At 45.9% G+C, this 19,066-nt stretch overlaps 1 protein-coding gene and 1 pseudogene across 11 annotated transcripts in view; one reads left to right on the top strand and one right to left on the bottom strand.

Moving 5' to 3' along the window:
* The window catches only part of DNMT3B (DNA methyltransferase 3 beta), a 38,359-nt gene extending 24,686 nt beyond the window's left edge, over nt 1–13,673 (top strand). For 8 of the 11 annotated variants that reach the window (XM_036229525.1, XM_016162275.2, XM_016162272.2 and 5 more), the window contains 13 exons: nt 117–245; nt 403–447; nt 1,657–1,736; nt 2,069–2,181; nt 2,686–2,869; nt 3,519–3,603; nt 4,626–4,771; nt 5,135–5,225; nt 5,556–5,704; nt 6,557–6,642; nt 9,180–9,249; nt 10,029–10,147; nt 12,104–13,673. In XM_036229525.1, the coding sequence (XP_036085418.1) occupies nt 117–245; nt 403–447; nt 1,657–1,736; nt 2,069–2,181; nt 2,686–2,869; nt 3,519–3,603; nt 4,626–4,771; nt 5,135–5,225; nt 5,556–5,704; nt 6,557–6,642; nt 9,180–9,249; nt 10,029–10,147; nt 12,104–12,245 (1,439 nt within the window). In that variant the 3' untranslated portion in view covers nt 12,246–13,673. Of the gene's footprint in view, nt 1–116; nt 246–402; nt 448–1,656; nt 1,737–2,068; nt 2,182–2,685; nt 2,870–3,518; nt 3,604–4,625; nt 4,772–5,134; nt 5,226–5,555; nt 5,705–6,556; nt 6,643–9,179; nt 9,250–10,028; nt 10,148–12,103 lie in introns of those variants that run through there. The other 3 variants (XM_036229528.1, XM_036229527.1, XM_036229529.1) reach the window with 2 other exon arrangements.
* Nucleotides 4,920–5,038, bottom strand: LOC118610468 (annotated as a pseudogene).
* Nucleotides 13,674–19,066: the final 5,393 nt, after the last annotated feature.

Below are 19,066 nucleotides of genomic sequence, written 5' to 3'. Positions count from 1 at the left end.
GTGGACCCATGTTGCAGCTGGCACCCAGGCATAGCATGGTCCTGTCCCAGGGCCATGTTCTCCCTGTACCTCCACCCACCTACCAGCCAAGGCTGCCATCTCTATCCCTTTCACAGAGAGCAAGACTCGAAGACGCACAGCTGATGACTCGGCCACTTCCACTGACTACTGCCCTCCACCCAAGCGCCTCAAGACTAATTGCTATAACAATGGCAAAGACCGAGGGGAGGAGGACCAGAGTCGAGGTGATTGTGGAGGGTGAGGAGATGGTGGGACCATTATCACCTGTTACCAGCAGAGGACAGGTAGTAAGGACCACTAGGCAAAGGGCTATGGCTTAATTGGGCTTAATTGATCAGTAAGAGGCTCCCTGACCCCATCTCACACCTTTTTTCTTAACAGAGCAAATGGCTTTGGACGTTACCAACAACAAGAGTAATCTAGAAGGTAATGTTCTCTCCTTCGCTGTCCTCACTTCTTGTCCTGGCTAATTCCCCGGGCCTTTACTGTTTGTCCACCCGGTTGGGGTTTAACCCAGAGCTCTGTGCTTGGATCTTGGAGGTGTACATACATTTTGTAAAATGATACATGGTTACATTCTATAAAATGAGTTGCCTGATTTTTACTGAGACAGATTCTGCCCCTAATCTAAGTGAGCAGGGAGGCGGGGTGGAAGGCAGAGTGGAAGCTAGGACCCTTTGGCTAGGAGAACCCAGAACCTGAAACCATGATCTATGGCATCACGAGCCTTCCCAAACAATAACTAGAACTGGCTTTGAGGTGAAAGGCAGACACACTTTGCTACTGTTACTCACACAAGCAAACTCTGGTCTGTTTACCTTGGCTGGGAATTCCCATTGGAATCTAAACTCTGCCCAGAACATATCTAATGGGATTCAGAATGTGTGAGGAAGGATAGACTCTCCCTTGCTTCCTCGGCCTGGTTCTTTAGTCAACAAATATTTACTGAGTGGTTACTCAGTGTTGAGTATAAAAACGACACAGTTCCTGCCCCAGAGAATTCTGGGGAGAGCTTGGGTTTGGAACAGCCTCTGATAATCCTGGGGATCTTGACCCATAATCTTCTTATCCCCCAAGACTCTTTCACCCATCTGCCTGCTTCCTGGCTGGGGATTGCGTTTTAAAGGCTCTGCCCACCTGGTCAGTGGTGTGAATCAGTCCTGACCTGCTGACCTAAAAGGAGGTCAGGGTTGCCTAATAGAGACCTGGGTTCTGAAATTGTAGCCATGGCTGTGTGTAGAGTGTGGTCATGGACAAGCCCTTTTATGATGTGACAGCAAGCAAACTGGCATCACCACGAATCCCCCAAAGTCCTAGTCTTTAAAGGGTCTCAAAGATTTTTGCACTAGGCCCTCTGAGTCTGTCCTTGTGCTGGAGGGGCCCTTGCTCAGCATCGTGCCCCATGTCTTCCCATTGCCTGCCTTGCTGGACCTTCTACTTGGGACCAATGTGCTAGCCTTTCCCCACCTCTGGAATGGGGATGGCAACTTGGAAGCATTGTTGAAAAGAACAAAGGAAGAGGAGTCCTCGGTATATTGTTAGCATGGAGTACATGTTCAAGATTATACCCAGGGACTTGGGCAGCTGGTGTTGGGGCTATAATTGCCACAAACTATGTCTGTGTCTTTCTTACAGACAGCTGTTTGTCCTGTGGTAGGAAAAACCCTGTGTCCTTCCATCCTCTCTTTGAGGGCGGGCTCTGCCAGACGTGTCGGGTAAGTCCTATCCCCAGCCTAGACTTTCTTGTCCCTTCCCTCCACGACTTCCCAGGTCTTTCTAGAGAAAAGCGTGTAGGCATTAGGGAAGATTAGATTCTAGTGAAGCCCTCTCCAGCCCAACTGCCCCACCCTCCATTCTGAGAGCCCGTGCTGCCGCAGAGGAGGCCATCTGCAGTGGCATGCAGAACCCCCGCCAGTTGTCTGTAAAGGACACCAAGCCACTGGTAACCTGTTCTGTGGCTGCGTCCTCTAGGGCCTCAGCCAGCGAGCAAGTGGGGCCCGGCGGTCCCTGGTCTCCGATTTCACGGGCGTTTCTCTCTGGCCACCAGGACCGGTTCCTTGAGCTGTTTTACATGTACGACGACGATGGCTATCAGTCCTACTGCACCGTGTGCTGTGAGGGCCGTGAGCTGCTGCTCTGTAGCAACACAAGCTGCTGCCGGTGAGCACCGGGCTCTCTGGCTGAGACCCAGTGGGGCCCCAAGCCTCCCAAGTTGTACCTGGGATTCCTACAGCCCAAGGGGATCTCAGGCACAGGACTTGCACCAAATTTGACCTGGGGACAGAGCCTAGATTCAGACCCCTTGCAGAGGTTGTGTTTCTCAGGTCTTGCAGTAGAAGAGGGATGTACTTAAAACAGGAATGTCTGGGGGCCTTGAGGACAGGGAGTGGGGTGGGGAAGACTCCCTGGAGATTGGCTGCTTCTGGGGGTTGGAACGCTTTTTTTCTGTGCAGGGCCTGGGGACTGAAGGTGCACAGGTATCTAAGGAAGGAGGTTAGTGTAGCCCAAATCACACCTCAGGGCCTTCTGGCCCATAAGGAGGAGCAGCCGGGACTCCGAGGAGGTGTTAGATAGTGCGTTGCCATCTCCCTGGAGAAAGAGGACGTGCTACTTTGGAGAGGCGCCTGGTGACTAAGGCATCTCTCCCCCTCGCTCCCTGTGCAGGTGCTTCTGCGTGGAGTGCCTGGAGGTGCTGGTGGGCACAGGCACAGCCGCAGATGCAAAGCTGCAGGAGCCCTGGAGCTGCTACATGTGCCTCCCGCAGCGCTGTCACGGTGTCCTGCGGCGCCGGAAGGACTGGAACGTGCGCCTGCAGGCCTTCTTCACCAGCGACATGGGGCTCGAATATGTAAGCCACAGGCTCCTTTGCCCAGCACCACCCACCCTAGAGCACCAGGGGTCTGAAACGCTCCGCAAGTCTGTTGGCAAGCGTTCATGGATAGATCCATTATACAAATGAGCGACTAAGCGCCTCAGGCTTGAGTGATCCGCTGACATGTCCCGTGTACAGTCCTCAGGCTTCTCCAGTGGTCTTTCTTCTCTTCCTTCTAGACTTCTTCTTATGAATTTTCAAGGGCTTGATGAAGAAATGGTTATAGATCCAACCAAGTCTTCTGAGTTAATAGAATGGAAAGGGGAAGAGAAGCCTGTGACTGACTTTTAAATTTTAGTGGGAGTAGATTTTCCTAGGCTCCATTCTAGAGATTTGTGAGGAAGGTCCCAGGTCTTTCTCGTTTAGGGCTATGTGTCTCTTTGTGTGTGTGCATCTTTTTCAAAGTCTCATCTGTGTTCCATGTCTAAGTGTAGAATGGCCATTTGTGTCAAAGCTGAGGTGATCCTTAGCTGAGAAATGGTAGAACGCAGGGTTTGACTGAGTCCATCAGAGGAAGGTCAGCTCACCCCTCCCCCAGAAGTTGAATCTTTCCCCTGAACCTTTACCTCCATGACTTCCTTGACTTCCATGACCTCCCTGATCTCTGTAACCTTTAACCTGGCAGGAAGCCCCCAAGTTATACCCTGCGATTCCCGCAGCCCGAAGGCGGCCCATTCGAGTCTTGTCCCTGTTTGATGGAATTGCCACAGGTGAGTTTGGAGGTCATCTCAGGATGCTCACCTGCTCCAGGTGTCTGTCCACAATGCCAAGCAAGACCCCTGGAATGACCTCTTTGTCACCTGTTCTGAGAAAACCACTGGCTTCTTGTTTCTCTCCTCAAACCTCCTGGCCCTCTTTTGGTCCTTTTAAAAGGCATGTATATTTCAGCTGTTGCATTTTATTCTTTTTTATGTGCAGGTATCTTGGAAAATTATTTTTTATTTCATAAGCATAAAATATATTAGAGATTAATAGACAACACCTCCTACTAATATCTCCATTCTTCCCTCCTGTCCCCCCAGGTTTCTTTATGTATGAAAATAAGTGTAGCCAACATGTGTGTCGCTCTTGGGAGTTTTGCCTGATTAAACTCATTTAATCCTCAAAATTGCCCTGCAATGTGTTATTAGGAACATCTTCATTTTACTGGAGTAGGAAGCAGTGTAAATGAGCTGCTGTGCACTTAGTGTCACTTGTACTTACGTTTGTATACCAGTGTCCATCTGCCTAAAACATTGGAAGCTTTTAACGACCCCTAGGTCATGGCTAACTGCTCGTTTTCTCCACTCTGTTGAGTCCTAAAGTCCTGTTCATGTTGGCACGAGTAACCTACAGTGTGGGATGGAGTCTTGGCCATTGCCCCCAGAACTTGAGGTTATTTTCTAAACATGGTTTTGGTGAAAATTCCTGTTTGTGTGTCTGTGTTTGACTCTGCTTGAGGTGGTAGATGCTGGGGCATTGGCCGTGGAACTGTCAATTTTAATAGATCCCACTAATGGGCTGTACAAGTTTATATATATATATTTTGTTCACAAAACTCCACGCTGGAGATCCTAGCTTGGCCAGTGTGCAGTTTCTGTGCTATGTACAGAGAGGTTCACTTGAGAGCTGCCATGTCCTTGCTGGGTCTGGTCCGAGTTCAGGGCATAGAATCACTAGAGTAGAGGGGCCTGGGCAGGATGACCCTTGATGCATTTTTTTTTATCTCTCTGACCCTTCCCCCACCATCCAGGGTACTTGGTTCTCAAAGAATTGGGCATCAAAGTGGAGAAGTATGTCGCTTCTGAAGTGTGTGAAGAGTCCATCGCGGTTGGAACTGTTAAGCACGAGGGCAATATCAAATATGTGAATGACGTCAGGAACATCACGAAGAAAAATGTGAGGGCAGCCTGCACCCCTGGGGGCTTGGCACCTCCCCCCCACTCCCTAAGCCCCACACATCCTCACAGCCATGTTGTTTCCCATGCCCAGTGCTCTGGGAGAAGAGAACCTGTGATCATATCAGGCAGGTTTTCTTTTCTTTTTATGCTTATAGCACCTGGTATTCCTAGGTGGTCTCCCATCCAAGTACTAAGTAGGCCCAACCCTGCTTAGCTTCTGAGATCAGATGAGATTGGGCATGTTTAGGGTGGCATGGCCGTAGACCCAGGCAGGTTTTCTTGACAGTTACCTGGAACTCAGGCTGTCAGTCCCTCCATCCTCACGGCTGTCCCTCCCCTGAGAGTGACTTTTCTCTCGCAGATTGAAGAATGGGGCCCCTTTGACTTGGTGATTGGTGGAAGCCCATGCAATGATCTCTCAAATGTGAATCCTGCCAGGAAAGGCCTGTATGGTGAGCATCCACCCCTTTTCTTATGGTGATTCCAAGAGAGACCCTATGTCATCTGAGTGCTGGTCTAGGAGGAGTGGCCTGAGAAGGAGCTGTTTGCTTTCGGTTAGCCAGCCGTACCTGTTGGCTCTGTCCATTGTGAATCCTCAGTCCCCACAGATACTTAAAAATATTGCGCTGCTTGATGTTCGAGTCCTTAGTCCAGACCACTACAGACAGAGGGACTGTAGAGAGTCAGCCTTAGGTGATCACTGGAAGCCCATTGGTTTTAATATTGTGGGGTGGGCTTTGAAGGGTTTGACCCTGGCCATCCATCTTCTTTTGTGGACTCAGAGGGCACAGGCCGGCTCTTCTTCGAGTTCTACCACCTGCTGAATTACTCACGCCCCAAGGAAGGTGATGACCGGCCCTTCTTCTGGATGTTTGAGAATGTGGTAGCCATGAAGGTCGGTGATAAGAGGGACATCTCTCGGTTCTTAGAGGTAAGGGGACTTAGGGTTCTGATTGTTAAGACTGCATGGGTGGGGAAGGCCCCACTGGCAATGGGGGTGGTGGGTGTTTCCAACATTGGGAGTGATTTCCGGGTTCTTCACAGAAAACGTGGCTAGATCTGAGAGTAATGGAGTCAAGTGGGTTGGTTCTCTTTCGCACATGAAAAGTATTAGATCTCCAACCTCACCACAAACCTACTGAAGTCAGATGATGAGACCATCATCTACTTTTAGAGGCCTCATGAGATTTGACCAAGCAAGCTTTTCTTTTGCTCTAGAGAGTTTTTTCTCCTTGTTATGAGAACTGTTTTAGGGACCTCAGACATGTTAATTATCCATTGCTTAATATGCATCAAGCATCGTAGTAAATACTTTTTATACATTTAACCCATTTAATTTTCCCCAAAACTTTATAGCTTAAGTTCTGCTAGAGGGGTTATAGAACTGGCTGGTTAGTTACCTCAATGTTTGTGAATCTGGCAGGTGGGTGACATAGGGCATATCTTGCCAACATTTCATTTCCACACCAGAGCTCAACTTGCCAGATTTTGGTTTTGAGCTTCTTTTACTACCTATACAGAACACATTTCATAATAATCTGGTGTGCCCCAGGGTATACCTTCTTAGAACCTATAGATCTGATCTGATTTCTTTCCCCACCATTAAGAATGGGGGCACTAACTTTGTCCTCTAGGCAAATTGGTCTGTCCCCTGGCTGGCAGTAACCATACCTCCTCCACAGCCAGGAAGTAGCCCTCTCACCTGCCCAGGTCAAGCCCCACTCCGACCGCCACCTGAATTCTTTCATGGGCTCTCAGCAGCTGTCCTTTTCTCTCCTTGCAGTGTAATCCAGTGATGATTGATGCCATCAAAGTGTCTGCTGCTCACAGGGCCCGATACTTCTGGGGTAACCTCCCTGGGATGAACAGGTAACAAGGGGCTCTGAGAGGGACAGGTAATGAATGACCAAGTGAAATTCAGCTAATGGTGTGAGCCCTGATCCTCAACTCTCGTGAGACAGAGCCATGCTCGAATCTTCTTGAAGGGGCTGACTGCTGAGAAATGGCCCCACCCTGGGCTTCAGTCCAACCCCTGGTGCTATGGGTTGACACCTGTTAGGACATACAGCAACTACCTGGGGTCTCTGGCCAGGATTCCTCAGTCTACTCCGACTTGTTCCTGCTCTGCCCATGGGCCTGGTTCTTACAGGGTCATGTGCTGGAGCAGACAGGGTACTGTCTCCCGGCCAGGAATGCTGATGCCCTATACTCCATGTCTTCTCCCAGTTGCCCGTGCCACTGGGAAACAGAAAGAGATTGTTAGATTCACCTTTTTCTCTACCCCTGAGATGAGGTGACACCCGAACAGTCCTGGTGATCAACCAGTTGGCAGAGCAGAGATGATAATTGGTAGCCCAAAGCCTATCTCCCTTGGGTTTTCTTAACCAAGAGATTTCCCCCAACTTTTCACTAGTCCGTTGCTGTTGAAAACCACAAAGCAAGTTGCTGAAGATTAATTATCTTCTATATGTGGTCTCAGGATTTTGTGGTATGCTATTTAACATTCAAAATGTGATGGTAATGGGACATCCCAGATTTGCAAATGAGTTAAACTTTAAAAGAATTATCTTTTAGAAGGAATTGTTGGAAGCATAATAGCTCTTTGGCATTTGACAAAATGTGGGCAGGTGAGAAGGGTGCTGGAGTAACTTGGAGGATTTCTTTTGGGTATCGTGCATATTTATTTGGCTTTGTCAGTTAGTCATGGTTAGAGTGGGGCTTTGGAAGAGTTAATAAGGAGGGGAGGGGAAGGCTTCTTATTATAGCAAGGCCCTGAATATAGGGGTGGAGCCTTATAGTTATTTGAGAGAAGAGCATTCCAGGCAAAGGAAGAGGGTAAAGGAGGGTGACAAGGGTGTCTGGACATTCCCAGACCCGTTCAGAAAACAGTGTTCCTTGCTTATGGAGTGCTGAAAGAATGGCAGAGAACTGAGAAAGAAGTATGAGCCAAATTATGTGGGTCCTGCAGGTCATGGTACCACTTAGATTTACTTTGGCACAGGAATTCACAGGAGGTTTTAAGCTGATGAGTTGTGGCATGCATTCGTGGTAGTTTCTGGTAGAATAGACAATATCGGGATGAGGGCAAACATGGGGAGAAATTCAGAAGGTCATTCTGAGGAGGAAGGCTAGCTGCTTATTATGGCGCCCCAGAAGGTTCCATTCCCTACATACAATGCATCCTAGTGGCTTGTAACTCCAGGGTCTTGTGGAACCTGGAAAGAGGGGTCAGATTCTAGATAATGTGAGGGGATTAGGACTTATAGGATTTGCTGATGCATTGGATGTGTGGTATTAGATGACAAATGAGTCAGCAAAGATGCCACAAAGTTTTTTGCCCGAGCTATGACAAGAACAGAACTGGCTCTGCAGACTTCTAGAATGATGACTCTCAAAACAACAACCAGGGGTCACAGACCCAAGTCTAGCCTGTAGGCGAAAAACCTTTGTTTGTTTAGATGTCAGTCCTAGAATCAACATAAGGTGAGGGCTGTTCTGTGTACTTTCTCCCAGGTACCTCAGCTCCCTTGGTTTCATGGAAGAGGTGGGATTGGGTATAGGGTGGCACTGGGAAACTTAGAAGGTGAAGTCAAGAGTCCTGTGGAATCTAGGAGTATGTTTTGCGTGATTCAATGGCCCCCTTTTTCGTTCTTATGTTTGGTTTCTTTGTGACCTCGAAGGTCCTTACACAGGAACTGCCGAGGTCTTGATCAGCTCTGTGCATTCAGAGTTCTTGCTGGTTTCTGCTCTGGCATCGCTCAACCACTTTGGTTCTAAAGTTCTATTCCCCTGCTGGGCACCTGTTTGCTTCTCTCTGCCTTTGCAGGTTTCAATGGTGAAAATTACAATGATATTAGAGTTTTGTGAGCCACCTTCTGTCCTTCCCACTAGCACCCAATTTTAGTCCTTAAAGCCTCCAGAGGCTCCATCCCCCAGCTGTAAGCTAGTAGATCATGGGTTTGATGTGCTCATTGTAGCAGGTAGACCCACAAAAATCTAATCTAAGTTCCTGAGACACAAGGCCCCAGGGAGATGGTATGATTTGCTCAAAGTCACATCACTGAGCCAGTTAGCAGTGGGAGTGGGACTGGAGGGTCTCCTGACTTGTCTTCCAGTGCGCTTTCTTTATTCTGTGTTCTCCTCAGTGGGAGCCTGGCTTTAACTCATATTAAAATTTGGAAAGGGGGAGCATTCATTACTGGACATTGGGCTGCCCCCTGAAGGGGCTAGTCTGTCCCTGGCTTTGGCACACTGGTTCATGCCAGTAACATTTTTATCATGTATTTGTAGCAAGTCCTTTGCAAGAGCACATTTTGCAGCCTTAGGCCCTCACTCCCACCTTGGGAGGTGCCTAGCCAAGGCCTCTTGACACATGGTAGAAAGTAATGGGTTTTGGCTGTTCCCAGGCCCGTGATAGCATCAAAGAATGATAAACTCGAGCTGCAGGACTGCTTGGAGTTCAATAGGACAGCAAAGGTAAGATGTGCTCACAAACGGTCTGCGGGAATAGCACTTGGTGACGTCCAAAGCTGAGACTTGACCTTGGTGTCCAGTTTGTTCCTGTCCCTTCCCCCACGTGACTCCCTGGTGCTGGGCCTCTTTCCCCACATTGTTGTTCTGTCCGGTCAGGTGCAGAGTAGGAGAGGTTCTTGATAAATAAATAATCACTATGAGACAAGGCAGCTAGACTTTCTAATTGTGAACATACCCACCATAGAGATAGACATAATTTCAGCTGGTCCTCCCAGTAAGAGATGAGTAATTAATGCTTCGGTAGGAAAAAGAAAATTTGCTGACAAGTTATAGATAGTTACATTAAGATTTCCATACATAAACTTAATTCTTAATGTTTATATTGAGCTAAACACCATCAAAATCCTGGTTTGGTTGACCATTCTTTATAATCTGGGTGGATTTTTACGTTTTGCTTCATATTGTTTGATCAGTAACTCTGGTGTTCTCTTGGCACCCATGTGTTCTCATTCATTGTCACTTTTTTGTTTATCTCTTGTTGTCTCTGAGGCTGGTCTTTCTTGTTCATTAACTCCTTGGTGTTTACGGGAAGCACAAAATGTTCTTATCCTTCTGACTCTCCTTATTCCCTCTCTCCTCATTCCCTCTCAGAGCCCAGCCCTGCCACCTGCCCCTCCTTCACCTGCCCTCCCTCCTCCACCTTCCCCAGGTGCTTCTGAGCCTTGACTCTCCCCAGAACCCTTCATTCTGTGCTCACTCCATGATGTCATTTTGTTCTCCAGTTAAAGAAAGTACAGACAATAACCACCAAGTCGAACTCGATCAGACAGGGGAAAAACCAACTTTTCCCTGTTGTCATGAATGGCAAAGAAGATGTTTTGTGGTGCACTGAGCTAGAAAGGTGAGCGAGGCTGCATGTGGAGAGGGAAACGATACAGACAGAAAGGGGAACGTGTGGTTCAGGCCAGCAGTGCAAGTGGGCTTGCTTGCCTTCATTCGACGTGGACCCACAGACCTTCTATGTTAGTGGGGCTGGGGGTAATGCCTTTTCAGAGTTAGTCCATATTGCCTGGCAGAAATGGCGGAAGGGTGGTGGTGATAAGGAATCTGAAATATGAGGTTATTAGACAGCACCAACTGCCCGTGTTGGCTGCACTGCCCTGGTATCTGCCTGCCCCAACTTGCTGAGACACTCAGATGTAAGAGGAACCGACTAAAGAAAACCCCATTGACATGCCATTGCTCTTTCTCAGAAGGTTCCTTCTGCCAAGTTGCTCTTCTGTAGCTGATTCATACTTAAGCACAATCTGCCTTCTCCCTCTTTCATTTGTTTGGCTAAGTTGGTAGCTTAACCAGCTCTTACATTTCAGTTCTCCTATTCTGGTTTCAATTTTTTTCTCATTCCCTTTGTTTTTCATGTTTATTTTGTTGATAATTTTTTTTAGTAGAAATGTAAGAAGGGCTATGAATATCCCTCTTTACATTTTTGGCTGTGTCTTGAAGGATTTGATAAAAAAGTACCTTTATTCCAGATATTTCAGTTCTACAACCAGTTTTATTCTTTACTAAATAATAGCTTTCTTAGTATAAAAGTAGGTTCTGGTTAGTAGAAGGAAATTGATGGGTAACCTTGCCCATCTGTGCTGTAGATTATTCTGTCAAGTTTGAACTGCATGGGTTACTTCTACGTGTTTTTTTTTTTTCTTCAATAAATATATTGGCAAAATATCCGGAGATTTGCGACAATTTTAAAAAACTCAGAGATGTTCCATGTAGCTTAGAAATATCAAAAAAATTTAGAAAAAGTTAGGTATTCCATAAATGAATAAAACAAAATAAGATACCAGTCTCATTTTATCATTTATTACCATAAAATATATACAAATTAAAGGTTCAGGTAAGCCTTCTGGTCAAGAATAATCTATTAGTAATTATGTTTTGGGGAGTCAAAAGTTATGTTTGGATTTTCATCTACATGGGGGCTCGGCGCGCCCATAACCCCCTGCGTTGTTCATGGGTTGACTGTATTTTAAGACCCAAGCCTAATACACTGGGCTGGACTGGCGATATGAGGTTTGGTGCAGATAGCCGTTATTATATAGCCAAGTTAAGACAGAAATCAGAGGTGTTGCATCTTTGGCATATTTTCTAACACTCCATTCAATCATTGACCCATTGGTGTGATTTTTAGTGGTAGTTGGTAAACCTGGATAAGTATGAGGTCTGGTGTATCTGTAACCTCTTACCAGGCCTCTAGGCCTGGGAAAATCCCACAGAGGAGGCTCATGGTATTTTTGGTTGCCATCTGCCATTAAGACCAGCTTGGCCCTTGGTCCAGCAACCGAGTTTGCAGAATTCAGAATACTTCACTGTCTCCTCACACAGTAAATTACCTGAGCATCTGATGATTGAGAATAAGGTTTGTTTTTGAGAGTCCTTATTCCTTATTAAGGAAACTGCCTAATTTCTTTCATCTTGTGTTTGAAGATAGATACACATCTGTCCTCCGACTATCTCTCTTGGGACTCATTTATTTGTTCATTCATTCGAGAAGGGTCCACTGAGCACCCACTATGTGCCAAGAGCACATTGCTAATGCTGGGGATGCACATAACAGGGACCCTCATGGAGGAGCCATACTCTCATGACTGTCATTTGTGTTCTGAAGAACTGGTTGACCTGACCTGGGGGTCAAGAGAGGGCTCATGTGAAGGCTTCAGTGGGCCTGATGGAAGGGATAGGACAAAGTGCACAGAGAGCGATGTTGCATTGCCCATGGTGAGGATCTCCCAGAGGCACTAAGCACGCTGGAGGTGGCACTTCTGACTCCCTGTCTTTTTACTCTGGTGCCCCCCAGGATCTTCGGCTTTCCCGTACACTACACGGATGTGTCCAACATGGGCCGTGGTGCCCGCCAGAAGCTGCTCGGGAGGTCCTGGAGTGTGCCTGTCATCCGACACCTCTTCGCCCCCCTGAAGGACTACTTTGCCTGTGAATAAATAGTCCCCCAGGCGGCTGGGGCACTGGGGTGTGGAGGACAGAGCTGGGACCCAGGAGGTGCATCCCAGGCTCTGTCCTTCCTCAGCTCAGCTGTGTGAGGTCACCCCATGTACCTTGGTGGGAGCAGAGCCGCCTGACCCCCTCCTGGCAGGGGGAGCCCGAGGTGCCACCTCCTTGTGCACAATTCAGCCTGGCTGCTCGGAGCAGCCAAATATGGTGCTCATTTTATCTTCTCCTAAAACTTTAAAACTTGAAGTAGATAGTAAAGATGGCTTTTTTTCCCCCTCCTGGGTTTACCGCTCAGAGAAACAATGGCTAAGATACCAAAACCACAGTGCCGACAGCTCTCCAATTACTCAGGTTAATGCTGAAAAATCACCCGAGACAGTTATTGCAAGACTTTTAATTTTTTTAAACATCTGCAGCTCCTTGTTTCCAGGAGTGTGCAGTGGTAGACAGTAGCTAAGGGACATTTTCTGGGCCCAAGGATAATTTTTTCTAGGGCTAGCAAAATAGGGACTATCTATGTCTTGAATTTTACCAGGCACATTCCTCTGGGCTCAGTACAAAGGACTGGGATGTGCTGTTGGCCCATTCAGAGTATTTTCCACACCGATGATGATTTCAGCAGGGATGACATCATCATCACATTCAGGGCTTTCTTTTCCTACAAACCCAAGGGCAGGGCCACCCTTAGCTAAATCTCTCCCAGTGACTGCAATAGAACCCTCCGGGGAAGCTCAGGAAAGGGGTGGGCTGGGTTATAAGCAGCCATATATTATGGAGGCAGATATGGCTTCTCACTATCTCCCTCTTCCCCATGTGAGGGGAATTAAGGGGGACACTTAGAAGGACACCCCTCTCCCCCAAACATACCTGCCAGACTTCATAGGCACAGATCCCCAGGTTAAAAGTATGACACTCCAATTTCTCAGCCTTTCTCTAAACTTGGAAGCAGTGACAGTCAGGGGCAGAAGCACATTCCTCTCACTTTCCCCTCATCTAAGAGATTGCAGGGGGAAAACTGCAATAAAAGCTCGACCTTCCAGAGATTTTAAAGTCCTTTTTTATTCCATGATAAATCGTTGTTAGGAATAACGGGAGGTCGGACAAGCTGCATTTCAGAAATGCTGTCGTAATGGTTTTTAACACCTTTTAACTCTTCTTACTGGTGCTATTTCGTAGAATAAGAAATAATGTTGACAGGTTTTATGGGAGTTTTTTTATACACTTTTTTTTTAAATCTCAGACTTCTATTTTTATGTTTATCATTTTCATAAAATTTTTTTTTTTTGTAACCGGAGCCACGTAACAAGTATGGGGAAAAATCGTGCCTTGTTTCAACCGTTTTGCTAATTTTTAGGCTGAAAGATGACAGATGCCTAGAGTTTACCTTATGTTGAATTAAAATCAGTATTTCTCTATAATGGTCTGGTGTCCCTTTTGTTTTTTTTGCAGGTCAGATGGGGGGGCATGGGAGGGCCTGGCTAAAGAAGAAAGGTGGTGGGCAGTTGAAGTATGTCATTTAGTCATTCAGCAAGCACAGTAAAGGAATGCCATGGTGACTCCCAAACACACAAAGTTAGTGTCTTGGTCTCCAAACTCCAGCGTATCCACATCCCCCTGGAGGCTTGTTAAAAGTGGAGATTTCTGGGCCCGACCTTGAGTTTCCGATTCATTTGAGTGTGGAGTGGAGACAGAATTTCATACTGCTGGTCCAGGGATCACACTGGGCTAGCGAATTGGTTTCTAAACCTTGGCTTTCAAAGCAAATAACTGGAGTGTTTGAGTTCATTTAAAGTCTTAATATCTGGAACAGCCATCTTTCGACAATTTCTTACGGCTCTTGGGTAGCTGATCAACATGATTAGATGACTGGAGAACTCGGGCAGATGCTCCCAGTTCCTTATGACTTCGTGGGATGGCCGGCACCTTTTTCCACTGCTCCCAAATAGTCAGGTTGCAGTTCTGCAACATTCTGGGAGGGGACTCATGATTCTAACATAGCTGCTCTTGGCTTCAGCTTTTTGGGCGGAGCTTTTACCTGTTGCTCTTGGAAGCTTAACGTTGCAACTCCTTTCAGTAGTTCCATCTTAAAGTTCACCTGGGGCCATCCAGCCAGGTGTCCTAAGTCCAGAGCCCATCATGCCATAGTCCTCATGTCTCAATACCTCTAGCCTTTGGTTAAGGAAAAAGTCCACGAAGACTTAAATACCTCTCCAGAGGTTAATATTGGTCATCTGGTGCATGTGGAGGGATAAAGATGTATGAACAGGGATGCATGTGTAATGTATCAATTTAGCATCTGTTGGACTTGGCACCTCTGAGCCTCTTGTTTCTTAATAACTAAAATGGGTTATAATCCTAGCTACCTCCATGCTTATAGTTGTATGCCTTAGTGTTGCATTCCTAAATGGTCTGGCCCAGAGATGGACTGGAGAATGAGAAACCAATTATGTTGCCGCTGGGCTAGAACAGCCCAGGTGTGAGTTGCCATGGTGAGAGTTGGCAATTAGCAAGCTGGGCTGGTACTCTTCCCTGAGGTGTTGAGATCCCAGGGGCCTTGGCTACCCTGTCAAGCCATCTTGTGTACAGTGCTGCACCAAATGCCAGGACAGGATGAAGCAAAATAAACAATCCCGGCCTCGAAACCCCAAAAAAGGAGATGGACTAGCTTTCCAGGTGAGGCGCCCTTGGGTGTTTGGCCAGATTGTGGGGCAGGCTAGGGGAGGCCTTGGAGGGGCCGTAGGGGCAGTTTTTAGTGTTTTCTCAAGATGGCCAGGTTCGGACCTGAGTGATCCCAGGCTCAGTGGCCAAGGGAGAATGTGATGAGCATTCTGTTCTGGGGAAGGCGTTGGAGTTTGCGTCACATGTTAGCCTTTTCAAAAGTAACTTTGCAGTTGTCGGGGGCTGTATCTAGGGTCTGGGATGTTGGCAGGGGCTACTTTGGGCAGCTGACCCTTGGAGGGATTTGATTTTAAATTTCTAAAAGGTGGGGATGATAAATCTTAACCTACTTCCTAGGGCTGCTGGTGAGTGTTCAAGGGCATGATCTGGGAACAGTGCTTTTCCTGCATGCAGCAAGCCCTCACATGTATTGGATGGCATTCTGATAACGCAAGCCATTAATCAGCACAGTGTTAATAATTGGATGCCGGTAGTAGTGATGGTAATATCCAATATTTATTAATGTATTAATAATAAAGTCTTAAAAAGAAAGGATGGCAGTATTCCCCCAGGTGTTGCATAAGAGCTAGGTTGTAGTAACAGCAGTATCTGGTGTTGAAGTTCTGTCCATCACTGAGCCCCTTTTTCCTTGTTAGGGGGAGTGATGAGGGTGAACAGGGTCTTGCCTGGGGGTGCAGCTGCATGGCTGTTTGGTGGGGGATTGGCACCAAAAAGACAGAGTCTTCCTCTTGATCTCAGTTCCTCCATATTTCCTGCCAACTATTCTGTACCAGGCCTATGTTTTTTCTTCGATTCCTCTCTGCCGCCACTGCCGCCATACTTGGTGCCCATCCTGGGTTCACCCTTCCTGGCTTGTGATCTTGGGTGTTCTCGAGAGCCTCTGCCTCAGTTTACCTAACTGTAAAACAGGGATAATAGAAACCTCTTAAGGCTGATATGTGAATCAAATGATTCAGCTATGAATAATGAAGAGCACGGAAGAGTGCCTGAGGGTAGTGAGTGCTGAAAAGCAGCTGCTTTGTTATAGAACCCTCCTAGCAACCTTGGAATAAGGCTGTGATTACCCTGATTATAGGTAAGAGAATTGAGACAGAGCTCTCATAACACCCAAGGCTACAGAGCTAGCGGCAAAGGAATTGTGAGTTGGAATCTGTTCTGTGAAGCCAAAGTCTGATATTGTTTCTCCTTGGTCTTACCTGCATTTATTTATTTAAAAAATATTTTTCGTGTGTATTTTTGTTTTTTATTTTGTTGGAGCTTGAAATTACCTGGGGATTTTTGCAGTCTGAGGTACAATTTGCCTACCTTTCTTGCTTCCTTCTTCCTTTCTTCCAGCTTACCTTCCCTCCTCTCCTCTTTTTTGCCTTCTTTCCTTTCTTCTTTACTTCTTTCTGTTTAACTTTATTGATTTCTTAATTTTTTTATCTAAAAATAATTTCAGACTTAGAGAAAAGTTGGAAAAATAGTACAAAGAATTCCTAAATACCCATCACCCAAATTCCTCAAATGTTAACATCTTGCCACATTTTTTGGGTCATCTTCTTTGTATTTTTTCTAAACCATTTGAGAGTAAGTTGCAGACACGATGTCTCTTTACCCGTAAATACTTCACTGTGTATTTCCTAAAGATTGGAACATTCTCTTACATAACTACAGTGCATTTATCACAATCAGGTAATGAACATTCATTCATTTACCTATCTAGTTTATAGACCTTATTTAGATTTTGCCAATTGTTCTAATGCCTTTGTAGAGGAAGAAAAATAAAGAATAAATATAATTAATAAATAGACCAGTATCTATTCCAGAATCACACATTGCACTTGCTTATTTTTGATATTTAAAACTTAATTGTGAAATATTTCAACAGAACAGTATATATAAATCCTGGTACTTCAGGCCTAATAACCTACCTGTGCCTTCTGAGCTTTGGTTCATTCTGAGCATTGCAGAAAGAAAACAGTGGTTGGCGTTACTGGAGTTGGTGACTTTACTCTGAGTCTTCGCATATGTTGCTCTCTGCTGGGAACAGCCCTCTTGCCCTTGCCAGGCTAGTCCTCTGGTTCTCACCTCTTCCAGGAAGATTGCTTTGCCTTTTGCCCTCATTCTAAAACAGGGTGAGGAGCCATTCCCAAATCCTGGGTCCTCCTTCCCTGTGGACAAACAGAAGAATTTTCTCAGCACAAAGCTCTCTGTATTATAATTTCTTACTTTTGTGGTTGTCTCATTCACAAGCTTGTGAGGTCTTCATGGCAGCTGAGACCTCGCAACAACACTTTTTTTTTTTTTAACAACAATTTTGAGTTTAATAAACTTGTCATACATTTGGAAAACTCAGGCCTTGAAGTCATAGTTTTTCGTTTTGTTTTTGTAGGAGACTCATGATGTCTATCTGATAATTGTATTACTTTACATAATAAAACAATCACTCACAGATGCATATTACTGGTTTCCAAAGCTATTTTTTCTATTGGGTGGAAATCCCTTTTTTCTTTTTACCCTCAGACCTTTTGCAATCAAAGTTTAATATGACCCAGATAACCTTGGTTAGCCCCCTTCTCTGGGAGGAGAATGTACTTTGATTAGATCATATGCCCCTCTCTCACTTCTTTGGGACTTGTCTCCCACAAGGGTAGAAGAGTTTTATTTTGGAGGTCCTTGCTCAGAAACTGGTGATTCCTTGTGTCTCCAGAACTGGGTCAAAGCTTTTATTCTGGCACTTGAGGCTCTTGACTTGGCTTTTTCCATTTATCTCATCTCTCACACTAATGTCTGACCACCCAACCAAAATGGCCTTTAGGTAATGCTGACAATAATTAAATATCAACATTAATTCAAAGGGGCTCAAATCACTAACATTTCTTGAGCACATGCTAATGTGCTAGGGAGTAGTCTAAGAACTTCACACACATTTCACTTAATTCTACTAGCAGAGTCAGGATTTAAATCCAGACCTACTGGCTTTGCTGCTTAGGAATTTGCTTAGCCTGTTGGAAATTTAATGTTTTTGTGTGTAAAATGAGGGTAACAGGTTGATATGAAGCATGGATATTCAATTATCTGTGTTTTGTATCAATTCACTATAATGCTAATATTACTACTATTGCTATAATCATTTAGTGGGTTACAAGAGTCTTTGCTACATACCAGAGAGACGAACAACAATACTGGTGTTTAAAATACTCAAATGCCTCTAGACTGGTAAACAGCTCCTGCCCCAGCTCCCCACATGGTTCCTCCCTGAACATCTCCCCAGTGTTCAGCAACTAACTGGGTGAAACCTGGCCCAGAAGGGGTGTCCAGGACCCTATTCCATGTCATGTGGGTGCCATCACCCTTACCACGTACTGCTCCTTCCTAGCACTTAGTCTGTTTTGTAATTAAACAGTAATTTGTGTCATTAGGTATATCCTCTGCCTCCCCTGACAGATTGGAAACTTTAAGAACTCGGAGGTTATGTCTGGTTTTTGCTCACCATCAAATCCCCAGGACCTAATTGACCAGGGAAAACAAATATTTGTTGAACATGTGAATAAATGATATCTAGGCCAGGAAACTAGCTTGAAACTTGCATCAGCCTCTGATGCTGAGCCAATTGACTTCTCTGAGCCTCAGTTTCCTCTTCTGTAGGGTCGGCGCACTTCATTCTTTCAGCGGGTGTCTAAGAACCTATGTATCAGGCTCTGGGGCATAGCCTGAACCCGATTGAGAAGATCCTTGCTTCCGTGGAATTAACGGGAAAGGAGACAGACAATAAAAGCGAATCTCCTAAGTAGCAAATAAACAAGATAACTTCGTAAGGTACTAACAAGAAAATAAACGAATGATATTACAGGGTCGTTATCGACAGTATTCACAGAATGTGTCTCTGAGGTGACTTAAGTTCTTACTCAAAGCCCCTATCAAGTATCTTCATTATCCAATAACCCATTTTTGTGGAAATTCATTGTAAAACCAATTATTTTTGGCTATTAGGATGGAGAATTTGTAACTAGAACCCTCCTTCCAGGTGGAGGCACACCCGGCCCGAGGAGGGGCCTCATTGGCTGCGGCATACCACGTGGCCACATCGCCCTGGCAGTCGGCGTCCCGCCTCTGGGGCCCCTCAGCTGTCGATCAAAGGGCAGGCTCC

Source organism: Rousettus aegyptiacus, unplaced genomic scaffold, assembly GCF_014176215.1.
Source record: "Rousettus aegyptiacus isolate mRouAeg1 unplaced genomic scaffold, mRouAeg1.p scaffold_m13_p_12, whole genome shotgun sequence".
Lineage (NCBI taxonomy): Eukaryota > Metazoa > Chordata > Mammalia > Chiroptera > Pteropodidae > Rousettus > Rousettus aegyptiacus.
Note: the sequence above shows the minus strand (reverse complement) of the source record. Positions and strands in the feature narration are given on the sequence as shown.